The sequence below is a fragment of the Sorex fumeus genome, unplaced genomic scaffold (assembly GCF_029834395.1).
Source record: "Sorex fumeus unplaced genomic scaffold, SorFum_2.1 ptg000054l, whole genome shotgun sequence".
NCBI classification, from domain to species: Eukaryota; Metazoa; Chordata; class Mammalia; order Eulipotyphla; family Soricidae; genus Sorex; species Sorex fumeus.
In genome coordinates, this window is record NW_026606111.1 from 18,847,136 (window position 1) to 18,870,159 (window position 23,024).

Consider the following 23,024-nt stretch of genomic DNA (forward strand, 5'->3'; position numbering starts at 1 on the left):
AAATTTGGGGCAAAGTTTATCAAGAAAGTAAACTGCCAAAAGTTAGGTATGTGGGAGACACATTAACAAACTACCTCCAGCTCAGCTATATAATTGGAGACAAGGCCTCTCTGGTTCCTGATAGAACTGCTTAACGGCCATGATCCCAGAGACTCAGAAACACATCTCGGAACCCAGTGGCTTTTGGCAGAGATGCATTCGATACCTGCAGTAGGTTGCTGTTGCTGGGCCATCCCAGGGGGGAAAGGGTGTTGTCCCTCTGCCTGCTCCCCCTTGGTGGCTCGGTGGCCGCCATCTTCCAGAGGCCATTGGACAGTCACATTTGGGCCCTGAGTGAAGAGACATGCGGGGCCTCATGGGATGGGGGTAGAGTCAGCCCTTTCCTCCCCGTCCCAACAAGAGCCTGAGTTGCCGCCCACAAGTAGCCTTTGTGGCTCCTGATCAAGCTGCTTAGCGGCCATGATTCAAGAGACAAGGAACAAATCTTGGAACCCAGCAGATTTTGGCAGAAATCCCTCTATATTTAATTGTTAAAATTTCAGAATTTCAAGATCATGCAGCCACTACTGCAGACGCGTGACATTGTGTGTTGTTCATGGCCAGCAGTGGAAAACAGGTTGTCTATCGTTGCCTTTTCAGCAGATCTGAGTGTTGGGGTAAGATCCTGGGTAGTCGTGGTGGGTCTGGTGTCAAGGTATTGAGTGTGACCGAAGTGGAGAGAGAGTAAGGTGGAAAACATCTGCCCCACAGGTAGGGGGAGGGTGTGGAATGGGGGTATACTGGGGATTTTGGTGGTGGAGAATGGGCACTGGTGAAGGTACGGGTGTTTCATTGTATGTAGACTTAAACCCAAAAGTTTTATAACTGCTCTCATGGTGATTCAATAAATAAAATTATTCAGAAATGAAAAAAAAATTAATGTGGAGTTCATGTCCAATTCAATCAGCCTAATCAGTGCCTGAATAAATAGCAGTACTCCCACATTAAACAAAAATAGTTCTAGCTTTAGAAATTATTCTGCCTATTTCCCTCACTTCCTGACCCATCTTCCCTTGTTCCACTGTCTGTCTGTCTGTCTGTCTGTCTGTATCTCTCTCCCTCCAAACTTTTAAACCGTAGGTTCCTAGGTTTCACTTTTCTAATGTTCAAATCTATTATGGGGATTTCAAAAGGATAATTTGAGCTAAAACTTGACTCTTGCTTCAAGAACACAACAGAATAGAAATTAAAACTAAATTATCAGTAAAGGGAGGACAATATAGATCCATCCATAGATCCATAGGCCCTCCCGTTGATCGTCGATTTGCTCGAGCGGGCCCAGTAACGTCTCCATTGGAGACTTTGTTGTTACTGTGTCTGGCATATCGAATACTCTCGGTAGCTTGCCGGGCTCTCCGAGAGGGGCGGAGGAATCGAACTCGGGTCGGCCATGTTGGCCGCTTGTAAGGCGAACGCCTTACCGCTGTGCTATCACTCCAGTTAAAGTTCTCTGCTAGTTTTGATATAACATGAGTGAAAATATGATGGTGGTTGAGATGATGTTTTAATGAAATGAGACAACTGGATTTTATGAGTTATTGGGAAGCATTCACCGAGTACAAAATATTCTAATGTAAAGACAAGAACAGGCAGACTGTAAGCCACCTGGACTACACAATGGTGAAGTTCCCGGGCAGACCTACCACCATCACATGTATATAATTCTCAGTCCACGTGCACAGTATAATATTTCAATTTCCAAATGATAATGTGAATAATTCACTGATGTTATCTTTTTATTCAAGAACAAGGAATTAGAAGGGACTTTAATTAGAGGTACATAACACAGATAATTCAAAGATATTATTTTACGTGAACTATGAACTTTTCTCTGATTTAATTCATAACTTTTATTTATTTTGAAATTTTATTGATTTAGTTTTTCTGATTTGGGGGCCACACCCAGGCTGTGCTCAGAGCATACTTCTAGCTCTGTGCTCTGGGATCATTCGGGAGAGCTTGGGAATGCCAGGGATCACACCTGGGTCAGCTGTATGCAAGGAAAATGTCTGACCTGCTATAGATTCTCTCCAGGCCCCCAGACTTATATTTAAATAAGAGAAAAAGTATTTTACCCAACAAAACATCCTGATAACTATAAACTGACTTACAGTTTATAAGTATCAGTGGGAAATATACAAATAAAGTGAAATAATTACAAGCAGAAAATTTAATTTTTCTTAGTATTTCCTAAAGAAGACAAAAAGCTTTGTTTTTGTTTGTTATCTAACTCTTTTTAGATGAGATGGAGTAGCAAATATTTATCCTCATCATGAAAGGATTACAGAACCAAAAGAAGGTCTGATTTTTTTTATAAATGAGTTTTCTACCTGATAAGCTTTGTGACTGATGCCATATACTAATGGATTTGCTCTCATCCGTACATAAAGATAAGTGTAACTTATCCACTTCACTGCTTCTTCCACATTAGTAACTGTTCCCAGAGCAATCTGCAATGAAAAAATATAACAAAAATTAAACAAATACATTAAATTTAAGTATAAACATCACTAGTCAGACCATTTTGTTAAAAGTTAGGTTTTAAAAATACATCATTATGTAGTATTTAAAAGAAGACAAGCACAATTATTGGACACAACAAACCTCCAATTAATTAAAAAAATCAGTCCTGCCTCATTTAATTGAGAACAGTACATTGGAAATCCATCTTCCAATAATATAACTTGATTTCCTCCTAAATGGAATTTAATTATATGTATCATTAGAAACATTTCTGTATTCATAATTTTCTTCATTCCTTTTTTGGTGGGGGTTATCATTTTATATAAACATGATACCAAAATTTTAAATATAAGTAAACCAAAATAAAAATAACATTAATATTGTCAATTTCTAATCTTTATTGTGGTTTGGTATCCACTCATTACAAACATAGAGTATAACATTAGCTTTACCTCTAAAGATATCCATAATGGCTAATATATACAATATGACTAAAGGAAGAAACTTAAAAACAATATCCTATAATATTATGCAAGAAAAATAAGGGATTTAAAAAAAAATATAGAATTTCAAAGAAAAATGATCTTAAAAGAATTATTTCCCTAGTCACTATAAGTAGTCTTTTTTTTAAAACTCAAAGCATTCTTTTTACTTAAAGAAATGATCCAAACTGAAGAATTTCAGTCATACAGTTTTTTTCTAATCCTATAATTGAATTGTGTATGGTGTGGGGGTGGGGGGAAGGTGAGGGGGGTGTTTCTGGCCATACCCGGTGACACTCAGGGCTTACTCTTGGCTCTGCACTGAGGGATCACTCCTGGCAGGGAATGGGAAACCATATGGGACGCCACCCATATAAACTCCGGTATACCATGTGTGAGACAAGTGCCCTACTTGCTGTATAATTGCTCCGGCTTGTATAACTGAAAAGTTTAATCTAAAACCTTACCCAAAGAGAGAGAGACATGCTTATCTAAATAAAGAGGGGTGGGATGGGGGAGTTGAGGAGGAAAGGAAAAACAAACCTTCCCATTTTAGTACTGAATATTAAAGAAAAGAAGAATTTTTATGTTTGTTTTATTTTATATAAGTTTTGTTTCTGTATAAGAATTCTGTAATATAGTTTTATGGATACTTAGGTATCTTTAAAAATGAGATATAGCACTATGCAAATATTACAGTTTAAAAGCATATTTTTGTCATTATAAAAGAAAAATTACTAAAAGTACAATACATGGTAAGAGAGGTCCTATTTACTTCTACATTTATAGTAACTGAAATATGTCAAGGAGAAACAGATTGTATTGATTTCACCTATATGTGGAATCTAAAAGCAAAAAACACATAGGAATAAGGAGTAGAATTATGGCTGCCTGGAACTGCAAGGTAGGGAGTAATAAGATGATGTTTTAAAAGGTGCATATTTTCCAAAGAAGAAGTTATTCCAGAGACCTAATGTACAGTGTGGTGATGCTAGTTAACAGGAATACTGTGTCATTACTATGTAATATTTCACTTGAAAGTTATATTGTGAAAATAGGAGACTAACACCCAAGAATGGCCGATATTAGTACCAGGAATTTTGCTCCATGGCTTGGAGGCCAGCCACACATGCTAGGGGAAAAGGGAGCTCAGATAGGGAAGGGAGCACCAAATAAAGGGTGTTGGGAGGATCCTCTCAGGATGGGAGAAGCATGCTGAAAGTAGACTATAGACCAAACATGATTGCCACTCATTGCCTCTTTTGCAAACCACAACACCCAAAAGGAGAGAGAGAACAAAAGGGAATGCCCTGCCACAGAGGCAGGATGGGATGGGGGGAATGGGGGGTGGGAGGGATACTGGGAACCGTGGTGGTGGGAAATGGGCACTGGTGGAGGGATGGGTACTTGATCATTGTATAATCGAAACCCAAGCACAAAAATTTGTAAGTCTACAACTGTACCTCATGGTGTCTCACTAATAAAACTAAAAAAAAAAGCTTTATTGTGAGAGTAGAACTTGAAGGTTTTCATCATAACTACAACAGAGGCCATAATATTTGATGAAGAAAGTATTTACTAATTTATTGTGATAAATATTTCATAATACATATGTGTAGCATGTTGCACACCTTAAAATGACAATGTCATATGACAAATATATCTCCATAAAGCTAGCAGAAATATTTAATTAACTAATTAATTAATGGTTTAGTTAATAGAGTTTTACATATACCACCTTCTAAACAGCAAACAGTAATGCTGTGCACAAAATAAAGATTAAGGAAAACTGAAATGAGTCAATGAGGGACTTGTACAATATTTTCTAGTTGGCTGGGTACAGAAAGGTACCTTGATGATTTCACTCAAAATACTATTTTTAGCTATTTTTGACAGCCAGTACCAGCCTAATTCTCATGCTTATATATCAAAACAATAGTTACAGTGATATTATACAACTTGAAGGAGTATAAAATTTTATAAAGGATAAAATAAACTTGCTATTACTTTCAAGTTCGGACACAGTAAATCAATGTAAATAATCTAGTGTTTTTGATGATAAGATTAAAAGAAAGGGTAGTATTAAAGATAGAAAAAATACAAGTCTTTTAAATGTTCTCTCCAAAGCAATAGATGGCCCAAAATTTGGGATTCCTGGTGATACATGATATTTTGAGATTAATCCTCGAATGCCACCTAGTGACAAAAATTTTACTTATAAATATTTGATGTCATCTAGTGGTCATTTAGTAAGGAAGTCTTTATCCTTCCACCTCAATAATCATATCGTAAAAGAAAATCTTATTTATTGTCCCACCTCAATAACTGTATCGTAAACTAGTAACAAGACAATGATGTAAAACACAATGACTAGATAACAAATAGAGCATAGACTTTGGCCTCAGGAAGTTTCCTAGTCAAGTGGGTGAAATATATGTATGTAATTAAGATGATACATATCAATCACCATCTACATTACCTAGCAGCAAACATTTAAAAAATGTTTTTAAAATATTAACATGCACAACTTCTAAAAGGGCTATTTGTATACAGTTTACTAAAATGTTATGTTCCGCTTAATTAGAGAGAAAAGACTCTACCCCAATTATGGTTATTTAGAAGGGTGACTCAAAACATCACTTCCAATCTAATTTTATTTATTTAAACCTTTGTCTTTCAGGTCATTTTATTTGCAATGCATGCTTTGTAAAAGTTAAAACAAGGAATCTAAAGAAGAAATATATGAGTACTTATGTTTAAATATTAGAAAATGAAGAAGAAAATATGGAAGCTTTTTATATATAAAGTGTGTATGTTTCATGGATATATATAATTTCCAGAGCACTGTAGCACTAGAAATTATATATATAATTGACCTTAAGTGACCTTTTGGCATTAACATTAGGGATTCAGTCCCATTAAGCATCATCCCATTAAGCACTGTCTCCCATTGTTCATGATTTGCTCGAGTGGGCCCAGTAATGTCTCCACTGTGAGACTTGTTACTGTGTTTGGCATATCCAATACGTCACAGGTAGCTTGCCAGGCTTTGCTGTGTGGGCAAGATACTCTCGGTAACTTGCTGGACTCTCTGAGAGGGGTGGAGAAATTGAACTCGGGTCAGCCGGGTAGGCCACATGCAATTATGTTAATTTATTTAGTTAAGTACAAAGAACCATTTATGTTCCTATTCATTTACCTCTTTAACTAAAACTTGAGTGTTGGCATGGCATCTATATTGAATAGAAAATCAAGGGATTATTATGTAGTGATAATACAACTTTTTACTAAACAACTAATTTAGGTCTTGTTAAATTCTCACCACAATCCTGAGAGAACATGTCTATTTTACAGATGTAAATGTGGGACTCTTTGGATGAAGTTGTCAGAAAGGGGCTGTCTAGGGCATAAGACCTGCTCTGGACAGAACCAAAACGGGAAGGCTGGTCAGACTATGAAGGCCTTTTTTCCAAAGGCACTGTATTTGTAGTATGCCCTGAAGAGACAGGAGAAATTCTCTATGTGTAGCCATAAGATTAACATATTTTAAAACATGTAATAAGAGGGCTGGCACAGAATAGATACCCAGTAATATCTGCTGAGTAGATTTTAGTAAGCCCCAAACATATTTCAGTATTTTTCTCAGTACAAAATTAAGTGGCTTGATTCAAGGCTGGGACTTGTGACCTTTTGGCATTAACACTAGGGAGTCAGTCCCATTAAGCATCATCCAGGAAAGATTCCTCATACAATGTTTGCATTGAAATTATTAATTAATGTAATACTTTTTCCAGCCCCTCTAAACCAATGGTTAGAATTGATATTCATGTTATTAAGGATATTAGCAGAAGTGACATTCCTAATTGAAACGACCTTTATGTTGACCACTGCTATTGTACAGTATTTCAAAGATTTTGGGAGTCAAAAGACTTGAAATTCCATTACCTCAAGACACAGCATACATTCATTCTATAAACTAACTTCACACTTGATTTTCAGATTATCAAATTTAATTTCACATCCAACTATAATTTCAGAATGTTTGTTTTATTAACAAGAAAATTTACTTTAACTTGTAACCATTCCAGTAGACCAAATACACTAAAAATTTTTTTAACAATGGCTATACTTCAATGTATTAGATAAAAATATTAAATTAGCTATTTTGCTTTATTATTTGAATGTTATTTATGACATTAAAAGAAACACTGGTTATAGTAAGCTGACAATTCTGAAATGACATACTTAATAAAGAACTTTATGAGGTGAATCAAAGAATTTTATTTTGAATTTCTCAATGCTTGATCGAATCTCCGCCCCTCTCGGAGAGCCTGGCAAGCTACAGAAAGTATCTTGCCTTCACGACAAAGCCTGGCAAGTTACCCGTGACATATTCGATATGCCAAACACAGTAACAAGTCTCACAATGTTATTGGGCCCGTTCGAGCAAATTGATGAACAACGGGAGGACAGTGACAGTGACAATGCTTGATCAAATAACTTCACTGATGGCAGTTTTTGACCCTACATAAAAAGTGACAATAGGACAAGAGCAGTATTTTACTCACATTGTGACTTCTGCATAGTAACAGAGTAACATCACTACTTTTACTAAATGTTAACCTGTCACAGAAAACTATCAGGAGCAGCAATTCTAAGTTTACAAAGACATAATCTTCCATTACATGTAAATTTGGAAAAATTGTAAGCGTGATTTCTATTATAAAACCTGAAAATACCATTTTCACATATTCACGTTTACTTGAATACATCTTTTTAAAGCAACACAAATTCAGGGTACAATGAAAAGACTAGATTTGGAGTCAAAAGAGACCTGAGTATGAACATTAGTTTCAAAAATTAGTAGCCAAATGACCTTTGAGGTCAGTTCACATTTTCTCTGAGGACAATGATAATACCTTCATTAAGGAGTATTAAGAGAACGAGAGAACATACAAGCACCTAGAAGGTCCTCGGCCCACTAGGACCACCACTATCCTTGTGTAATAGGTTCTTTTACCCCCAATGCTTTTCGTTTTGCAATTAGTTTTTGGTCTAATTGTCAAATCTTTCATAGTAGATAATAAGGACTGAAATAGAATAATAATATTTTCTTCGGAATTAAAATTTATTTCCTATCTCTTATATTCTTCTGTCACTAAGCTTACAGATCAGAAGTTTTCGTGACTGTTTCTTTCATCCTTCTGATCACAAATCAAAATTTACTACCTTCGTGAACAAAGTCTTCACTGAAAGCCAAAGTACTCTCTTCTACTGAATCTTTGTATGGAACTTAACATTTCTGAACATCAGTGTACTCTGTTTTCACATGTTCTTCTTCCTTGTTGATGACATTTTCCTTAACATAGGAGGTTGCATAGCAAGTGTCATCCTCTAACACGAGTAGGTAGAAAGTGAAATTTCACAACTTATTCAAGAAATACATAATATAATTTTTATATATTAAGTTTATTAAGTACATATAAGATGTACTCATATATACTTGACATATTTAATTAAGTATATTAAGAGTACTTATTATGCACAAGTAATATTGCACTGTAAATATTCCACTATTCATGTTTCTTACATTTATATTCTACTTCCAAAAATTATTTGAGTATACATTAAAGATAAAAAGGGGTAATAGAAGTAGGAAACTATTAAATGCTAGAGCAATACTTTAAAGCAGTGAGACCTCATTTAAATGTTTAAATATAGACTCTCTTAAATTAAGAATGTTTATGCTTTTTATCAGCTAAAATGCTTCCTAGGCTTTAAAGGATCACTATTTTTACCTTAACAAATGCACACCATTACTGGAAACAAATGATAGCACTTAGCTCATTTTAAGCAATCATATTTGATATAACAAAGTTCATCAAATGGTCTAAGATTTCATTAAAAAAACTGCACATCAAACTTCATAAAAGTGGAATACAAATAGTAGTTGTTATTGCTACTTGTTTTCCTGGTTTTTACAGTTTGGGTTTGTTTCTACTTGAAAACAAAATCTCAAACCTCATATTTTAAAAGTATAGTTTTTGAGCAATGACTTCTTGTTCAGTTCTTATCATTTCTTATTTGCAATCTATGCTGCTCTGAATGAATCAACGAGGTTGCTTGGGAGCCTGTTTTGGCCTATGAGTATGGCATGAACTCTATTCCTAAATATTACAAAGTAATAACTGACGCAAATTTGATTTTATTTGTTCCCCCATGAAGCTGATGAAGCCCTTCCAACCTTTTTGCTCATGAGCTCTTACCTCTGCATTGAGGTTATCCGCAAGGCTTTCCAGAAACTGACTCTCAATTGGATTTTGTTGAGTGAGCAAAGTGAGATAATGGCTGAGTTTATCATGAGTTGTGATGATAATTCCTTCCCCAAACACATCAAACTGTGGTCTTCCAGCTCGACCAAATATCTGCATGACATCTAAAATTCCAAGGTCAACAAAGGAGCCTCTTTTTGCATCATATATTTGTGTTCCCTAGACGGGGAAAAGTTAATAAAAATTTACATAAACACACAAACATAATCCTTATGAGCGGAGTACTGAAATTAGGCAAATATGGCAAGATATCAAAAGCATACCTTAACTAATCCTTTCATCATCTGTGGCAGAGTTAAGTTTTCACAATCAAACTAGATTCCTTTGTAGGAAATAACTCTGGCCTTATATAAATAATATTAAGTCAATGAAATAGCTAAAATCACAATATTTCTCTAACATCATTTCCTAGCTGGTTTTAACACACACACACACACACACACACACACACACACACACACACATACATGTGCAAAGGAAGGAGAGCTCTTACCTTAATAATAACAGCATGAGCAGGGAGATTGACACCCCAGGCTAATGTAGCTGTACAGACTAGGACTTTGACATGGCCATTAGAAAACAAGTGTTCAACCAAATTTCTGTCCTGCCGAAGCATTCCAGCATGGTGAATGCTAAAGCCATCTAGGAATAATTCTCTTACTTGCTTATTTCTTGACCGCTGAACCTGGAATAGATGAAGGCAAATTAGGAACAGCAAAGAAGGATTACTTAGCGCTTCCAAGCAATTTTCATTTAGTATTTCAGTTCAATGAATTTTCCAAAGACGACAATTATTTTTAAGCATCTTATATAGCAACGGTATCTAATGTTATATGTACTATGCAAAGTTCTTATGATCATACTTCAATTGATAATCCCAAACATTACACAAAATGCAGAAGTAGAAAGCAAATAGCTCTTTCATTTTGCTACCCCCTTTCTTGTGATCAGTTCTTATTTCTTTTATAGCCTTCAAAAATATTGCTAAAAAAATAAAGGCAAAAATCTTGATGGCATCTAATTTAAAGATTAAACACCAGGGTCCTTACAGAGAGAGACTGTACAGAAATGATTCCTACATCTTCAAGCTTTTATTCAGGCCAGTCACAAAGCCAATTTTTTCCTCTAAGTTCCTTTTCTGACTAGTTCACATCCTTTTTTATTCAGGGTCTTTTATGATTTCCAATCCAAATACTGTCTGGAACTTTCCATACCTGAGATATTCACTGTCCTCCACAGTAGGAACCCTTCCTTAATATAATTAATATAACTAACCAATAAGCCCAAATGTGGTTCTCTCGTGATCTTAATGGAAAAGCAATGACAACCTGTCTGAGCTTTCAACCTGATAACTTCTATGAATTTACTAAGTTTACTTTTGAGTCTATTCTTTGGCCTTTTTTGAGCTCAGAGGTGGACAATGGTTCAATTATCTGCAAATTATCTAAGTATAATAGCAAAAGATCTTGCAAAATATAGCAACTTAAGACTTACTATATAATAGATTTTTTTCTCTGCAAAGTTAATGAATTTGGAATAACAATAGAGTTATTTAAATAGTCAAGGCCACTGTTTGGACACCAAGTTTTGTGTTTATTTGCTACTGCTCTGAAATTTTCAGTATCAACACTTAAGTAACAACTACTTTTAAAACTGTTTCATAGTTTGTATGTAGGGGATACGGTATTGGCAAGAGGAAGGATTTCAGAGGTGTAAGAAATACATACTTTGCCACACTGATTAACCAAATTACTTAAAATGTTAAACTTCCAAGTTAATGATAATTAAGAGAACAGATCCACTTGGTAGCAGCTCTATAATAGAATACAATATGATACATTAACAAACCGCACCATCTAGTGGCCAGATTGGTAAATAACAACATACACATTTTGAGCCTTCTCCAATGCCAAGCAAAATTCCTATATGTATACCAAAACCACTACTTTCTTCAAGTGCATTTTTCTCCTGTGGTCTGGCTATTAGTCTGTTAGAAATAATTTAATAATAAACTTTGATTAACTGCAGTTGTATCATACTGTCTCAACTTTCATCTTGGGTAAAAACTTGTCAATCTCCTTAAAGCAGCTCCTTTGAGAAAGAGCCGACCTGGGGCGAAGTCTGAGAGTATTTGCTAAGACATAACAGAGATCCTTCATGGAAATAAATGGGGAAACATTTCATGAGTCCACTGTCAAATATTCATGAGAGAGGACATTCAGAGACAACAGAGTAAACTAGAAACATTATTAGGGGACACTTTAAATATACCCTCCTGCTGGATTGAGGGCTTGTCTCTGTGGTCAAGTAGCTGCTGCAGTGAATTATGCCATTTGTATAGATGATAAAATGCAGGAGAGGGATAATTGTGAGCTGCAAAGGAGGCTCAACTGAATGAGCGTATACTCTGCATGCAGGGGACCATGGTTTTATTCCTGGCACTACATGGTATGCTCTTCAGGGAGGGAACCTTGAGTAAAAAGTGGGGGTAGCCACTGAGCACTGCCCATTCCCAAATAAATCAGGAAGAGAGGGAGAGAGAGATAGAGGGGGAGAGAGAGAGAGAGAGAGAGAGAGAGAGAGAGACAGAGAGAGACAGAGAGAGACAGAGAGAGAGAAGAGAAACACTAACATGTATATAACATGTATAACATGTAACTGGGATGAAACATACTTATAAAATGTAGCAGGTGGATGCTGGCACACACTTCAACTCTCCAACTTTAGAAGTGTTGAAGCAGCATCAGGGGTCAGCACCCCAGTGTTCAGGTCTCAGTGAGAAGCTAAGAAGCACTGGTGGGTGGGGATGGGGTGGGGAAGGTGGCGGGTTTCTCTTTTTATTTCTCCTCTTGCAGTCATTAGGCTGCATCTTTTGTTTTTTTTTTTTTGGGGGGGGGGTTATACCCAGATATACTCAGGGATAATTCCTGGACCATGCAAACAAAACCCCATAAAAATGGGAAAAGAGATAAACAGAAATTTCCTCAAAGAGAATAACAGATGACCAAAAGCTATATGGAAAATCCTCTACATCATCAGGTGAATGAAAGTCAAAACAAAACGAGCTATCACTGAACACCAATGAAATGGGCACACAGCAAAAAGAACAGAAACAACCAGTATTAGCAGGGATGTGGAGGGAAAGGGAGCGTCATTCACAGCTGTTGGAAATGTCAACTGGTCCAGCCTTTGGAAAAAGTAAGGAGACATCTGAAAAATATAGGAATTGATGTTCCATATGATCCAGCAATTCTACCTGTTGGTATCTATTAAGAGTTCCAAATTCCACTATTCATTGCAGCACTATTCACAACAGCTCAAACCTGAGAGAAACAACCCAACTGTTCAAGAAGAGATGCCTAGATAAAATATGGTACGTATACATAATGGAACACTACTTAAGAAAATCTGAAACTCAGCTAAAAGAAAAAATGTAATTTCCCATGACATTTTTCAGAAAAATAGACAAAACACTACTGAAATTCATATGAAACAATAACCCCCCACTAATAGCCAAAGCAATTCGTGTGAACAAGGAGATGGGAGGCAACACCTTGCCCAACTTCAGACTGTACCACAAAGCAGTAGTAATTAAAACAGCATGGTATTGGACTAGAAACAGGTCCACAGATCAGTGGAATAGAGTGAATACAGTGACACAGACCCTCAAATACATGATCACTTAATCTTTGACAAAAGAGCAAGAAATGTGAAGTGGAGCAAGCAAAACCTCTCAACTAGTACTGTGAGGAAAACTGGACAGCTACATGCAAAAAAAAAAAAATGAACTCCATCCTCTGTCTAATGACAGGCACAAGTCAGATCAAAATGAATTGAAGACCTTAGCATCAGACCTGAATCCATAAGGTACATGAATGAAATCGTAGGAGAAGAATCTTCCATGACTTTGAAGCTAAAGGCATCTTTAAAGATGAAACACCACTGACTAAGCAAGAGGAAGCAAAGGTAAACAAATGGGACTACATTAAACTAATAAGCTTCTGCACTTCAAAAGAAACAGTGGCCAAGTTACCGAGACATCCCACAGAATGGATAAAATAATTTACCCAATACCCTTTAAAAAGGGGTTAACATCAAGAAATAGAAGGGCACTGATAGAACTTTACAAGAAAAAAAAAAACATTCAACCCCATGAAAAAATGGGGAGAAAAATAAATAGAAACTTCCTCAAAGAAGACATTCAAATGGCTAAAAGGCACACAAAAAATTGCTCTACATCACTAATCATCAGGGAGATGCAAATCAAAGTAACAATGAGATGTCACCTTACACCACAGAGACTGGCACACATCAAAAAGAGTAAGAACAATCAGTGCTGGTGTGGATGTGGAAAGAAAAGAACTCTCATTCATTGTTGGTGGGAATGCCAACTGGTCCAGCCTTTTTGGAAAACAATATGGGCATTGCTCAAAAAACTAGAAACTGAGCTTCATATGACACAGGAATACTACTTCTGGGGATATACACTCAGGGTGCAAAAATACACAGTAGAAATGACATCTGCATTTTGTATAGTTATTTCAGCACTGTTGACAATAGCCAGAATCTAGAAACAACATGAGTGCCTGAGAACAGATGATTGGTTAAAGAAACTTTGATACATCTACACAGTGGAATACTATGCAGCTGTTAGGAAAAAAAAGTCATGAAATTTGCTTAAAAATAGATGAACATGGAGAGTATCATGATGAGTCAAATAAGTTAGAAGGAGAAGGACATACATAGAATGACTGCACATATTTGTGGGATATAAAAAAAAGCAACATCAACATAGTATGACACTAACACTCAAGGACAGTAGAAACAAGGGCTAAAATGAACGGCTGACAGTTGTACGCCTGCCAAGGGCTGGGGGAGAGGGCAGTTGGGATAGAAATGGGACCATTATGACAATGATTATTGGAAGGGATAGCTTTGGATGGGAAATGTCTACTGAAAGAGGGTAAAGGACCAAACATGACAGTCTCTCAGTATCTGTATTGCAAACCATGATACACCAAAGTAGAGAAAGAACTAAGAAAAGGGGGGGAGGGCGTGTGTGTGGCAGAAGGGATATGGGGGTTATTGGTGGTGGAAAATGTATGCTGGTGGTGGAGGGATGGGTGCTGGAACATTGTATGACTGAAACTCAATCAGGAAAGCTTTGTAACTGTATTACATGGTGATTCTGTCACTGTCACTGTCCTCCCATTGTTCATCGATTTGCTTGAGCAGGCCCAGTAACGTCTCCACTACGGCACTTGTTACTGTGTTTGGCATATCGAATACATCACGGGGAGCTTGCCAATAAAAAATAAATAAATAAAATAAAAAAGAAAGAAAAGATGTAATTTGTTGCTACATAGATGGATCTGGAGAGCATCATGCTATCAGTCTGAGTGAAGCTAGTCAGAAATAGACAAGGACAGACATAGGATGATCATCTTTCATATGCAGGATACTGGTCTTCAGTAGCAAGCTTAGGGATGGGGATGGGGATTAGGGAGGACACTGAGACCATAGTGAATGTAAATGGATGCTCTGGTGGAAAGTGTGGCCCTCGGATGTCCTATGCATAAAATGCTACATAAAAAGTCCTGTATACTATGGCGCCTTAAAGGAAAAAAAAATAAGTCTTATGTCAACCTTAACACCATTTTAACCAAGTTACCTCAACCACAATAGAAGAGATAATGACTATTACTGGAAGTTGTAAACTCTGTGTTAGCTTCCAGTTTTACACCAAAGTTTTACTCGAAGGCATCTATAGCAATATGTTTTTATATACTGTTGAATTATGACTGTTTTTGAGCCAACGTTAAGTTGGTAATTATAATGCCATAGTTCATAAGAGATTTGATATTTAGACTGTAAGTAAAAAGGGTAGACTTTATACTTTAAATAAAGAGATGCATAGTTTTTCACAAGTTAACAGTATAAGCACAAGGAGACAAATATCAGTAATATAAGAAAGTACTCAGACATATGCCACAATTTAAAGAAATCATAAGATTATTATATCAAACTTAATATACAACGTTCAAAAAGGTTCCAGGAGATAGAGAGATAGTACAAGGTTAAGGTGCTTGCTTTGTATGTGGTCAACTCCAATTTGATCTCTGGTACTACATGGGGTCCTTGATCATCGCAGAGAGCGACCTTGAGCACAGAATCAGGACCCTCTGAACACAGCTGGGTGTGACCCAGCCTAGTCCGCTCAAGAAACCAAATAAAAAACAGCTTGAAATGGATAAATTTCTAGAAAAATATGTCAAGATATTTATCTGAGAAGTGATAAAAGTTATTAAATAAAAGCAATGAAAGAAAATCAAAGAGTTTCCCCAACATTTAGGCTTCCCAACTTTTAGACACAAATTATTTCTAATATTACTGTGAATCCCTACAACCAGAAGTAGGAGGAAAATTTCAAAATTAATTTTACAGAGGTAACATAATAGGTCTCAGGTTAAAACCTGTTCAAAGGGGCAGAAAAGGAATAATACTTCTCTTATGAATGCTAACCCAAATAATAAAAAACTTCAGAAAAAAGAATTCACCAATTAAATAAAACATATGCTGTACAATTAGTATGATTTAAACCAGAATGTGAGGGCATTATATTTTTACATTTGTATTAATACAGTCAAATATAAAACGAACTATACTTTACATGGCTAAGTATAGTTTGCTACAAATACCAATTTTCACAAACTGGATGCAACGACTCATTTAAAGGCTATTTTTTGGAGGCATGACTAGAGTTCATACTGAAAAGTAATGCATATATTTACCCAGAAAAAAAAATCTGAAACTGAAAACAAGAACACCTAATCCAATTACATATAAAAGTGTTAACAAAACCAGACTGATATCAGGAGAACAATGAGTATAATCAATGAAAAAGAAGATAAAGGCAAAAAATAGGCTCAGGCAAATATGAGAATTTTATATATTATATATTAAAATTTAAAAATCTACAGAAAATGCAAAGAGAATTTAGAAAGAGATCAATGGATCCATTACCATAAAGAACAAATCCTAGACAGATAAAAATGTGAAATAAAAAAACAGTAGGAAATCACAGATGAAATACATGTAATCTAGTTACTGGGAAGGGACACTGGGACATTGGTGGAGGACGCTGATCCTGGAGGTGGGTTTTGTGTTGGAACAGTGTATGTGTGAAACTCGATTATTAACAGTAATTTAGACCACGGTATCTGAATAAAAATTAAAGAAAAAAGCGAAGAAATACATATGGCTTTTATAAACAAGACAAAGCCCAACTTCTAAAAACATGTTGGTAAAAGTTTCCACATGGTAAAAATATTCATAAACAAATAAAAATCAAAGGTTATCTAAGAAAAAAATATAACACATATGACTATATGCGATTGAATACACATGGGACTATGGATGTGAACAATTTTTTCTATAAAATACTGTTATAAAAATCGCTTTGGTCTAGAAATTCAGATGTTCAATAAGAAAAATGCTCAGTTTATTCATGATTAAAGAAATGTCAAACTAGTAAATCACTACCTTTTTGCATATTAATCTGTCATCAACTTATAAACTTTGAGAATGCCCAGTGTTGGTAAAGTTATATGGGAGGAAATGTGAATTTGAACAATCTCTCTAGTACGCAATTTGGGAACATTAGTTAAAAATTAAATATATATTCTATGGTGATAGAGAAACCCACTGCTAGCATTTTCCCAATGGGCATCAATGCAACTGCAAAGACATTTGAAGGAGAATGTTTGCTGCAGCACTGATAAAGATAAAGAATATCTAGAAGCAACAACAGAAAAATTCATCTTCATTAAGACTGAGTTAATGGATTACGGTAATGTCCACATTGTGGTAAACTACACAATTGTTAAAATGAATGTGGTCCTTTTGTACTAATTTGGAAATATCCCCACGATAGATTACTAAATGAATAAAGCAAGAGATAGAAAATGTGTATCACAGTATTATATTGTTTATATTAAACACACAATTGTGTCTGCATAAACTCTTTTCTTGAAACATAAGAAGCTTTTAAGCAGGAGTTGCATTTGTAAAGTTAAATGGAGAAGAGGTATTTATGACCAAAAGATAATGAGGATAAATTTGCTTATTACAAAATGCCTGTTGCTTTCTTAAGTATCAGAACAATCACTGTGTTTCTACCTTCTATCTGAGAACAGGACAAGTTATAGTTGGAATTCTAACTTCCCTGTGATAAGAATAGCTGCAGAGATAGAATTCATCTTGTTCACAGTCTCTGAACAGAGTACTGGCTTCTTTCAGTATGCCATTGGAAATTCAATACCAAATTCACTGAATAAAGTGTTTCCATGCATGGAAATTCTGCATAAAATCACTACTGTGAAAAGAAAAGAGAATGAAATGTGTAGCTCAAGCACTATCTAAATTTGGTTTGCTATGACTTTACATATGCGCCTTTCATAAATGTAATTCCCATCTATGGTTTGTAGTCTGAAAAACTTGAGTGCAATGGACAACTGTTAAGGCAATGCATTATCATACAGAGGGAGAAATATTCACCCCCCGCTCCCCCCGCCTCACACACACCAAAAATAAAAGCAGGCAGCTCCAGTTTAAGACTTCACCTAATCCTTTCCCTATGCATGATTTTGAAAACAAGTGTGAGTACTTTAAAAATGAGTAAGAAGAAAATGTAACTTACTTCCCTATGCTGACTTCTACATGGATGCAAATACATGATTTAAAAAGATGTTTTATTATAAAGTTGGACAGCAGGCAATTAAAGACATAAAATGAAAATCTATTTGTTTTACAGAAGTAACATAAGAACTTCAGTTCGGATACAAACTCTCAATGAAAAAACATGAAAAAAACATAGCCAAGTCTTCCAAAGTAATTTATCTTGATAAGATATGCTCTAATGTAGATAATTTCCAATCCACCAGGGAGAAACTAACTAGCATTTAGTTGGAAGAGGCCAATTTCTTCTTCCAAATTATATTCTTTTCCAAAACCTTACGGATGATTGTGAATATATTTTATCAATGTTATTATATCAATCAAAAGAAAACAGTCTACCAACACTCTTCAGAACATAAACAAAGGTCTGCCTCCTCTTTTAATAAAGGAGTTTAGAGATAGAACACTATATCATCCTTTCGCAGCTACTCTTTTTTTTTTTTTTTTTCTTTTTGACGTGGTGTATTTCTTTTTTTCTTTCTATATCAACTTTAATTTCCATATTTGTATATCCTTCAACTTTTTTTTTTCCTTTATTTTATTTTATTTTTTTTAAAGTTGTAGATTTACAATTTTTTGTGCTTGGGTTTCAATTATACAATGATCAGATACCCATCCCTCCACCAGTGCCCATTTTCCACCACCATGGATAATATCCCTCCCACCCCCATCCCCCCATCCCCCCTGTCTCTGTGGCAGGGCAATCCCCTGTGTTCTCTCTCTCCTTTTGGGTGTTGTGGTCTGCAAAAGAGGCATTGAGTGGCAAACATGTTCAGTCCATAGTCTACTTTCTACATGCATCTCCCCTCCTGGGAGGATCCTCCAAACATCCTTTATTTGGTGCTCCCTTCTCTATCTGAATAGCCCTTTCCTCTAGGATACCCGGCTGGCCTCTAAGTTATGGAGTAATCCTCCTGGTGCTGATCTCAGCTATTCTTGGGTATTAATCTCATACTTTGTTACTTTATATCCCCCAGATGAATGCAATCTTTCTATGTCTATCCCTCTCTTTCTGACTCATTTCGCTTAGCATGATACTTTCCATATTGTACCACTTGTATGTAAATTTCATGACTTCATCTTTTCTAAGAGCTACATAGTACTCCATTGTGTAGATGTACCAAAGTTTCTTTAACCAGTCATCTGTTCTTGGGCATTCAGGTTTCTTCCAGTTTCTGGCTATTGTAAAGAGTGCTGCAATGAACAAACAAGTGCAGATGTCACTTCGACTATACATTTTTGCCTCTCTGGGATATATTCCCAGGAGTGGTATTGCTGGGTCAAATGGGAGCTCAATTTCTAATTTTTTGAGAATCGTCCATACTGTTTTCCAGAAGGGCTGAACCAGTCGACATTCCCACCAACAGTGAAGGAGTGTCCCTTTCTCGCCACATCCACGCCAGCATCGGTTGCTTTTGTTCTTTTGAATGTGGGCCAGTCTCTGAGGTGTGAGATGGTATCTCATTGTGGTTTTGATCTGCATCTCCCTGATGATTAATGATGTAGAGCATTTTCTCATGTGCTTTTTTGCCATTCGGATTTCTTCTTTGAGAAAGTTTCTGTTCATTTCATTGCCCCATTTTTGGATGGGGTTGGATGTTTTCTTCTTGTGGAGTTTAACCAGTATTTTGTATATCCTGGATATCAACCCCTTGTCAGATGTGTATTCGGTGAATATCCTTTCCCATTCTGTAGACTGTCTTTGTATTTTGGTCACTGTTTCTTTGGAGGTGCAGAAGCTTCTTAGTTTAAGATAGTCCCATTTATCTATCTCTGTTTTCACTTGCTCGGCCAGTGGCGTGGCATCTTTGAAGATACCATTAGCTTCAATGTCATGGAGGGTTTTGCCAACTTTATCTTCAATGTACCTTATGGTTTCTGGTCTGATGTTGAGGTCTTTAATCCATTTTGATCTTACTTTTGTACATGGTGTTAGGCAGAGTTCTGAGCCTATTTTTTTGCATGTAGCCGTCCAGTGATGCCAACACAATTTATTAAAGAGGCTTTCCTTACTCCACTTCACATTACTTGCACCTTTATCAAAGATTAGATGAGCATATGATTGAGGAGAGATGTCAGTGTATTCAACCCTGTTCCATTGGTCTGCAGTTCTGCCTTTGTTCCAGTACCATGCTGTTTTAATTATTACTGCTTTGTAGTACAGTTTGAAGTTCGGGAGGTTGATTCCTCCCATTTTCTTTTTCCCAAGAATTGCTTTAGCTATTCGTGGGGGCTTATTGTTCCATATAAATTTCAAGAGTGTTTGCTCCATTTCTTTGAAGAATGTCATGGGTATCCTTATAGGGATTGCATTGAATTTATACAATGCTTTCGGTAGTATTGCCATTTTGACAATGTTAAGTCTCCCGACCCATGAGCAGGGGATATCTTTCCATTTCCTCATGTCCTCTTTTATTTCCTGAAGTAGCGTTTTGTAGTTTTCTTTGTACAGGTCCTTTACTTCCTTAGTTAAGCTGATTCCTAGGTACTTGATTTTCTGGGGCACAATTGTGAATGGGATTGTTTTTTTCATGTTGCTTTCTTCTCTCTCACTGTTTGCGTATAGGAAAGCCATGGACTTTTGGGTATTGATTTTATAACCTGCAACTTTACTATACGAGTCTATTGTTTCTAAGAGTTTTTTGGTGGAAGTTATTGGGTTCTCTAAGTAGAGTATCATATCATCTGCGAATAGTGAGAGCTTGATTTCTTCCTTTCCTACCTGAATGCCCTTAATATCTTTTTCCTGCCTAATCGCTATTGCAAGTACTTCCAGTACTATATTGAACAGCAGTGGAGAGAGTGGGCATCCCTGTCTCGTCCCTGATCTTAGAGGGAAGGCTCTCAGTTTTTCCCCATTGAGGATGATGCTTGCTGTAGGCTTGTGGTAGATGGCTTTGATTATGTTGAGGAAGGTCCCCTCTATACCCATTTTGGCTAGGGTTTTCATCATAAAGGGGTGCTGGATCTTATCAAATGCTTTCTCTGCATCTATTGATATGATCATATGCTTTTTATCTTTTCTTTTGTTGATATGGTGGATTATGTTGATTGATTTCCGAATGTTAAACCATCCTTGCATCCCTGGGATGAATCCTACTTGGTCATGGTGTATGATCTTTTTGATAAGTAGTTGGATTCTATTTGCTAGTAGTTTGTTGAGGATCTTTGCATCTGTGTTCATCAGGGATATCGGCCTGTAATTCTCTTTCTTTGTGGTATCTCTGTCTGCTTTTGGTATCAGTGTGATATTTGCTTCGTAGAAACTGTTTGGAAGTGTTTTTGATATTTCAATTTCGTGGAAAAGCTTAAAGAGTATTGGGAGTAAGTCCTCTTTAAAGATTTGGAAGAATTCACTAGTGAATCCATCCGGGCCAGGACTTTTGTGCTTGGGGAGACTTTTTATTACCATTTCAATTTCCTTGATGGTGATAGGTCTGTTCAGGTATTCCAGGTCTTCTTGGTTCAGCCTTGGGAGTCTGTAGGAGTCTAGGAATTTATCCATTTCCTCGAGGTTTTGATGTTCCGTGGCATAAAGCTTCTCAAAGTACTCCCTGAGGATCCTCTGAATTTCTGTGGTTTCTGTTGTAATGACCCCCTTTTCATTTCTGATTCGGTTGATTAGGGTTTTCTCTCTCCCTTTCTTTGTGAGTTTTGCTAGAGGCTTATCGATCTTGTTAATTTTCTCAAAGAACCAGCTCTTGGTTTCATTGATCTTTCGGATTGTTTTTTGGGTTTCCATCTCGTTAATCTCTGCTCTGAGTTTTATTATTTCCTTTCTCCTGTTCGGGTTGTGCTCCTTTTTTTGGTCCTTCTCCAAGCTCTTAAGCTGTGAGGTTAGGTTACTTATGTGTGCTCGCTCCTCCTTCCTGAGGAATGCTTGTAGAGCTATAAACTTTCCTCTTAACACAGCCTTTGCTGTGTCCCATAAGTTTTGGTAACTCGTGTTCTCATTTTCATTCGTTTCTAGGAATCTTTTGATTTCCTCTTTGATTTCCTGTCTAATCCACTCGTTGTTCAATAGTGCACTGTTTAATTAATTTCCAGGTGTTTGATTTAGTTTTCTGTTTTTGTGTGTGATTTACTTCTAATTTCAGCGCATTATGGTCTGTGAAGATTGTTGATACAATCTCTACCTTCTTAATTTTATGGAGGCATGTTTTGTGGCTCAGCATGTGGTCTATCTTGGAGAATGTTCCATTCGCAGCTACTCTTTTATTCTCTTTTTTAAACCTCTTATTGTCTTGAGGTTGAGTCTTCAGTATCTATGCCAAGACAGCCAATATCTGCAATGTTCTATCTCCCATGAATGAGGCTGTCAGCAGGAAATCCATCTAACCTCCTAATCCCTCTCATGGGATAAGGCCCATTAGTCATCTTTTCACTAAATTATTAAAGCTGGCTATGAGGAAAATTTCTCAAGATTATGTTAAAATTTTTAAGCCTTAGTTCCGGAGATTCTGATTCTGATATCTGGCACAGCAATGGATTAACAGGGAAAGTAACAATTGGAGAACAGAACTGTCCCAAAAGATTTGGTATCTTTTTGCTTTTGACTTAGTACCTCATCTTCTCTAGTATTCCCATCACAGGTTCGCTATGCTTGCCTCTCCTTCCTGGAAGTGCCAGGGATCAATAAACTATATTAACCTCTTCTTGTATTTTGCCTTAGTTGAAACTTGACTCTTCTTTGTTGACTGCTTCTCAAGTATATCTCTCAAATGGCAATGATCAGTCTCTTCCCCTTGCCATTCCAGGTGATTCTGTACCTATCTTTTCTTTTGTTAAGGAAAAAAAAATTGGGGGAGGGCCCTTTATATCTGACTGCATCAGTCACTCAACTTCTTCCAGTGAAAGCTTTATACCTGTGGCTCTGACTCTCTCTCCATCCCATTTTTTTTTCTTTATGGGTCACATCTGGTGATGCTTAGGGGTTACTCCTGGCTCTGCACTTAGGAATTACTTCTGGCAG

General features: G+C 36.4%; 1 protein-coding gene across 1 annotated transcript in view; it reads right to left on the reverse strand.

The window, feature by feature from the left end:
• Positions 1–23,024, reverse strand: part of ASCC3 (activating signal cointegrator 1 complex subunit 3) — a 354,089-nt gene that overhangs the window by 141,287 nt on the left and 189,778 nt on the right. Inside the window, exons 15-17 of the mRNA XM_056125104.1 lie at positions 9,810–10,001; positions 9,251–9,475; positions 2,370–2,489 (exon numbers count right to left, since the gene is read on the reverse strand). Of these exons, the coding sequence (XP_055981079.1) occupies positions 2,370–2,489; positions 9,251–9,475; positions 9,810–10,001 (537 nt within the window). The remainder of the gene's footprint in view (positions 1–2,369; positions 2,490–9,250; positions 9,476–9,809; positions 10,002–23,024) is intronic.